At 38.0% G+C, this 7015-nt stretch overlaps 1 protein-coding gene across 2 annotated transcripts in view; it reads left to right on the top strand.

The window, feature by feature from the left end:
• The window catches only part of cgref1 (cell growth regulator with EF-hand domain 1), a 14325-nt gene extending 8383 nt beyond the window's left edge, over nucleotides 1–5942 (top strand). Inside the window, exons 5-8 of one of the 2 annotated variants that reach the window (XM_062025923.1) lie at nucleotides 3446–3510; nucleotides 3610–3734; nucleotides 3824–3925; nucleotides 5189–5942. In XM_062025923.1, coding sequence (XP_061881907.1) covers nucleotides 3446–3510; nucleotides 3610–3734; nucleotides 3824–3925; nucleotides 5189–5422 — 526 coding nt within the window. In that variant the 3' untranslated portion in view covers nucleotides 5423–5942. The remainder of the gene's footprint in view (nucleotides 1–3445; nucleotides 3511–3609; nucleotides 3735–3823; nucleotides 3926–5188) is intronic. The other variant, XM_062025924.1, reaches the window with a different exon arrangement.
• The last annotated feature ends 1073 nt before the right edge of the window (nucleotides 5943–7015 follow it).

The following is a 7015-nucleotide window of genomic DNA, read 5'->3' as shown; positions in this document are numbered from 1 at the left end:
CCACAGCCACAGAAGAGGAAAACTGTCCTTTAAATAATGTCAAACACGTAACGTTACAATAACCAGGAAGATAAAGTGTTTGTCTCACACCTACTAATCAAGCATTCACATTTTGCCACAACACACATGGGGGAAAGTCCTACTTGGAAATACAGCCAAATTAACTCCTAAACTGCCATTTTAACACACACCTCAAACCATGCGCACATCCAATGCTCGAGAAAGTTTCTCGTGGCCACGAGAAACTTTCTCGTGCGCACGAGAAACTTTTTAGTAAAAAAATAAAATATTAATTTTTTTTTAATATTTTTTTTTTTTTTATAAAAAGTTTCTCGTGGCCATGAGGTAGTTTCTCGTGCGCACAAGATACATGTCTAAAAAAAAAAAAATCCCCATGTCCCTTTAGGGGCTCCGTACTTTGGGCCTGCTTTACTAAGATCCAAACACCACGCGGTAAAGCGCATGTGCACTCTATAAAAGAGCGTTTACTATTTGTGGGCCTGTTGCGTGCAATCTACTAAGACTGCGTGTGCAATTGAAAAGTGGTGCAGACCACCTTGTTTAAACCAGGATATTGCATTTACTATGCGGGGAATCACCACACACACTCTCATTTACTGCACATTCATGTGATCATGCTCCTAGCTGCGGTGTTTTGCTATGTTTTCAAACAAGCATATTATCACATCATTTATTCAGAAAGCATAAATAACGACAAATGAACAAAATGCTATTCACTGCAACATGTAAGTGTAAAAAAACAACAACATTATGATTTGAACATTTTCATCTGAAGTTTTCTTTATTTTTAAGTTATCATGCCATGATTTTACCAGTCCGCCCCACTTGGGAATAGATTTTTCTCCATGTGGCTCCTGAGCTAAAATTAGTTTGACAGCACTGATATACATTGACACCATATTTTGTTTCTTTTATTTTTACCGCTGAAGGTGCATCAGAGGGAAGCTGCAGTACTGTGCTCAAGATGCAAAAAATGCATACTTCAAGAAGGTTTTATCGTATAGGATATATCTTCGTAATATATATTCTATGTGAAAAAAACAAACATAATTTAAAAAATGTTAAAACACATCTTTGAGACTCTTGTGATTTAGGGCTATATAAATATTGATTGATTGATTGATTGAATTGAATTGGTTTTAATCAGCCCCTCAAGTCATCTAGCAGCTATGTAATTATAAAAGGATGTTGCTGAATAGACGATACATCCAATATTTTTTATTGCTAACCGTTCATATATGTTGAAACGTACACGTAGGACGGAGGATTCTCTGGCCATTGTGTGTCTTTGCAGCGCAAGCACTCCTCACAGCCGTGTCAGTTTGCGCAGCCTTTTCAAACGTGCTAAATAAAACGCAAAATGAGTGTTGATAAATCACATTGCACATGCTGTAAAAATATATTTGCATGTTCTCCTCCCAGTATTGTAGGCATCATGATGAACAGCATATATTCTGCATATTAATGAAGACAGACGCAAAACGGATTGCGCGCCTTATTCTGATCCCTTAGGACAGTGTTTTTCAACCTTTTTTGTGTTGAAAAAATCCGGAGGCACACCACCAGCAGAAATCATAAAAATTTTTAACTCAGCAGCCAATATTGACAGTAAAAAGTTGTTGTCGCAATTGTTGGATATGACTTTAAACCATAACCAACCATGAATCACTATAGCTCTTGTCTCAAAGTAGGTGTACTGTCACAATCTGTCACATCACGCCGTGACTTATTTTCAGTTTTTTGCTGTTTTCCTGTGTGTAGTGTTTTAGTTCTTGTCTTGCGCTCCAATTGTGGTGGCTTTTCCCGTTTTGTTGGTGTTTTCCTGTAGCAGTTTCATGTCTTCTTTTGAGCGCTATTCTCTGCATCTGCTTTGTTTTAGCAATCAAGACTATTTCAGTTGTGTAGATGCTATACATCTTTGTGGGGACATTGTTGATTGTCATGTCATGTTCGGATGTACTTGGTGGACGCCGTCTTTGCTCCACACGCTGTAAGTCTTTGCAGTCGTCCAGCATTCTGTTTTTGTTTACTTTGTAGCCAGTTCAATTTTAGTTTCGTTCTTCATAGCCATCCTTAAGCTTTAATGCCTTTTCTTAGGGTCACTCACCTTTTTTGTTTATTTTTGGTTAAAGCATTAGATACCTTTTTACCTGCATATTGTGATCACGACAAACCATCGTCGCCTCACAAGACGTGTTCCCGACATCTATAAAGCAATTAGCTACCGGCTGCCACCTACTGATATGGAAGAGTATTACACGGTTACACTGCCGAGCTCTAGGCGGCACCGACACTCAACAACAGCACTTTATTTGCAGACTATAATTACTGGATTGCAAAAAATATTTTTAACACGTTTAGGTGAAATTACATAATCTCCCACGCCACACCAGACTGTATCTCATGGCACAGTGGTTGAAAAACACTGACTTAGGAGATGCAATCCACTTTACATACGTTTAGTAGATCAGCTTTGCGTGTGCTATCAGGTTTGCACGTATTTTACTACACACAAACCTTTAGTAAATCAGGCCTTTTGTGTTATAATGGGTCATGCAGCGATTGTGTGATCGCTGTGGACTTTAGCTGCAGCGTTGTCCTATATATTGATACGATTACACGTGCAATAGTATTGCCATATGTCGCCATGTGGGTTTAAATAAACAATTCCCCAAATCTGCTCATTCTTAAGCAAATTATTATAATTGACCTCTCATTCACTCACTGACCACAGCATTACAGTACACCTACACAATGTAATGAGATCCACTGTCTTTACAAACACCATGGTGTGAATGAGTGATGGGTTCTCACTTTTCTGTCAGTGTATAGAAAAGCACTATATAACTCTAATTTATTGTTATTATTATTTTTATTAACGGTCAAATATCAGAATATTCTGAATCTTGTAATGCTGTAATGATCAGAATATTTTTGCTGCACATGCGTTGATTGGCAACACTAAATTGGCCCTAGTGTGTGAATGTGAGTGTGAATGTTGTCTGTCTATCTGTGTTGGCCCTGTGATGAGGTGGCGACTTGTCCAGGGTGTACCCCGCCTACTGCCCGAATGCAGCTGAGATAAGCTCCAGCCCCCCCTGCGACCCCAAAAGGGACAAGCGGTAGAAAATGGATGGATGTGCTGACATCATGTGCTTTGCACATCAAGTTCGTTGAGACTGAATCAACAGCACCTCTGCTGGTTGAACGTATGTAGTGCGATCCATTGTCTTAACAAACATAATATTGAACACTGAGAGCTGTTTCTAATCAATTGTCTCTCTTGTACAATTAATATCATTGGACTGTGCAGGTGTACCTAATGAAGTGGCCTGCACAAGAGTATCACATGTTCTTACGCTGCTGAGCAGTAAAGAGTCCACATGGCTGAATTTACATTGATGGGTTGTGTGTGTGTGCAAAGGTTGCTGCAGCGTTACATTGAATTGAGTAGAAAAGATGGCGAAGAGATCCACACGTGGGAACAAGGTAAGTAAATATCTTTTCCTTTTGACAAAGAAAAGACAGACTACGCTGACACTACAACTTTTCAAGGTATTTATTGTGCTATTGCTGTTGTTTCGGCAGAGGTGTTCTACATGTTTCGTCTCTACGACTACGACCGCAGTGGACTCCTGGACGGCTTGGAGATGATGAAGCTGCTGTCTGACTACAACTCCCAGCAAGCACCCAAGTCACAGAGCAATGACATGGTGAGGAGAAGACAATGGTGTTGAAATATTATTATTATCATCGTTATTATAAATATCAGCGTGCTTTGTGGTTGTTGTTGGGAGCCCAGGTGGTGACCATGGTGGATTTGCTACTTCAGACTCAAGATCTAAACCAAGATGGTCTGTTGGCTCCCTCAGAGCTGCTCTCTCCTCCGCTGCCTCAAATACAGGTACTGCATACACCTGCACTAAATGTACTGATTTTTTTATTGCAAGCATATATAAAAATAATAATTCATTTGAATTAGTAAGTCATTTGGAAAAAAGGTACGTAAAATGTTAGTAATTCCATCCATCCATTTTCTACCGCGTGTCCCTTTTTGGGGTCGCGAGGGGTGCTAGAGCCTATCTCAGCTGCATTCGGGCGGTAGGCGGGGTACACCCTGGACAAGTCGCCACCTCATCGCAGGCCCAACACAGATAGACAGACAACATTCACACTCACATTCACACACCAGTGCCAATTTAGTGTTGCCAATCAATCATTACAAATAAATATTTATGAAATACATTTAAAGATTTGGAAAATGATGGATTGTGAATGATTAATTTAATGATGGATACTTATTTTGTATACTCTGTGGTCAACAATTACAAAGTCATGTAATAATTTAAGTTTCAAGCTCACTCAATCAAGTCTGTCACCCCTGATCTAATACATTGAAAATAAAATTAAATATGAATAATAATAATGTTATTTAACTTAATTTAATAATAGTATATTGATATGAGGGAGTGTTTCGGTGCTATATTTCAAAAGAAATATTAGGATATTAGAATTTTCAAAGTTTTGATTTAGGGAAATTTTAAGGTTTTTGACCATATCAATAAATATACAATATAAAATGTTCCCTTGATTATTGCTGGGGTTATGTTCTACGATCCCCAACCCGAGTCTTTATAAGCCCTCCACACAGCTTTCACATACATTTAGAAACACATTATATGCTCTTTAAATATTCAATAAAACCTACATCATTTGAACATGAAACTTAAACACTCAAATCACGACATAGTACTTAAACATATACAGTCAGTGAATCAGGAAGTGGCAAAGCAGCACTTAAATACTTTTTCTATGCATGTATACTCTGGAACCTCCATCACAAATGGAAGGTAGTTTTTTAAAACAATACATCTCTTTTTCCTATATTGCATCTGATTATCATAATTTGAAAAACAGGATTCATTGTCATTTAATAAACACATTTTCACCTAGTGAAATATTTTAGAGTTAAACAAATTTGACAATACAAGCCAGTACTGTATTTTATGCAGTGTTCTTTACACCGTCACACATAATAGATGGCATTGATCATTTTAACGTCAGCTGTTCATAGTGATCTTGTTTCATGATTCATGAGTCAAATGAGTACAGCTATAGCAAGGTGATCAATATATCTGACTGTGAACTTTCTCTCTGGCCTGAGAAGGATCAGAAGGATGCTTTAGACGAGAAGCCGTCCGACGTTGGCCAAGAGATGCAAGATCCTGGTGAACGTGTTCAGCCTCAAGAGGAGGTGCGACACGATGCTAGAGCAGAAGAGGATGAATCCATACGACACAGAGATCAACACAATGGACAACAAGCCCCAGAAGCCTTTGCAGCAGAACATGGAGGACATGAACAGGAAGTCCGTGCACATCAGGACCAACAGGAAATGTGAACACAAGCAAACATACCAAACAAAGACTAAAGACATGTTTTATCCAATAAAAGAAGATGGATCCAGTGGAACATGGATCATTTATTGGAATATAGTCAAAAGGGAACAGAGGGTTGAATGAAACAAATTTAAGACTCAAGCCCTAATTAATTATGATGATTATTTATAAACCTTATTTTGGATTATTTCAAGCTGTGGTATGGAACTTTGTATGTATTTTTTCCACTTTCATGGCTCATTTGAAAAGATTTTCAAGATGCAATGTGCACTTTTTTTTAGGAGTTGTTTTGAACACACGAAAACAAACGTTTAAATTAACTGCTGTCTTATTATATAAAACAAAACTATTTTACATAATTAACTTGATGGAATATAAGTTGAACAGTTATGATTTTAAAAATCATATATAATTAGATGTGATACAACAGTTAATTTTTAATATTTCTCTATTGTAAATTGTGTTACAAATGTCCTTTTTGCCTGTTTTTAAACCCTTTTTACAAAGAGAAAATAAAACATTTCTTTTTTCCTTCTGTCTTTTTCCCCCATGTCCACAAAACATGATGAGCTTGCCTTATATTTAATATTATTGACATTGTTCTATTGAAGTTCATGGGACTAAAGCAGTGGTCGACAACCTTTAGCCTACAAAGAACCAAATATTTGAGCCCATTTCCAACCAAATAAAACCTACCGACAGCCGCAAACTCTTGTTTGATCCCTAAAATGATGACCACGCCACTAGACAGAAAACGACTCACCAAGTTTTTTTTTTGCTCTGATCAGCTTTCCGCAGCAGTTCCAAAACTGCTCTTTTTCGGTCTTCTCCAGCTGGGTATATTTTCGCAAATTGTTCTAGAAATGTCTTCAACATTTTTTTGTTGTTTGCTATTTTCTCCCCACATATTAAACACACGCATGAACCAACTTCGTCAACAGTGAAGGCAAATTAATCTGTCCATCCATCCATCCATTTTCTACCGCTTGTCCCTTTCGGGGTCGCGGGGGGTGCTGGAGCCTATCTCAACTGCATTCTCCATGATGCATTAATTAATCTATTTTTGCGTCAATTGCTAGCTTACTGCATGTTGAGCGCTAAAAAAACAATACAATTGTTTCGCAACAAAACATGACACAGAGGGTGTGACATACGTTTCGAGCGACAAAATATTAATTAAAATGTTTTATTTTTTTTATTACAATACCACAGAACTCTCCAAAAATAACAACTGTAACATAAAAATACACTAACTAAAAAATATATAATTAATTAAAAACAAATGTAGTGAAATTGTTGTGTCAAAGGCAAGGCAATCCTAAGGGAGCTGTCACGCCAATTTTCTTCTCTTGTCACGCCAAATTTCTTCCCTCTACAAAAACTTTCCCTCTCCCATTTACTTCCGGGGCTGCGTCCAATAAAATCACAAAGTTGCCGGGGGTCCTTAACCTGCACGCGACTGTCCTGTTTCGCGCCTGTACAAAAAAAAAACATAATCGATTTCTTCAGATTCCAGCAGCTGTCAAAGACGAAGTATCCTTCCAGCGACGGGCAGTCAAAGCCGAAGTGCTATCGATCGCTGTCAATGACGTAAG

Source organism: Entelurus aequoreus, linkage group LG02 (genome assembly GCF_033978785.1).
Source record: "Entelurus aequoreus isolate RoL-2023_Sb linkage group LG02, RoL_Eaeq_v1.1, whole genome shotgun sequence".
NCBI lineage: Eukaryota > Metazoa > Chordata > Actinopteri > Syngnathiformes > Syngnathidae > Entelurus > Entelurus aequoreus.
This window is presented reverse-complemented; position numbering and strand designations above follow the sequence as displayed.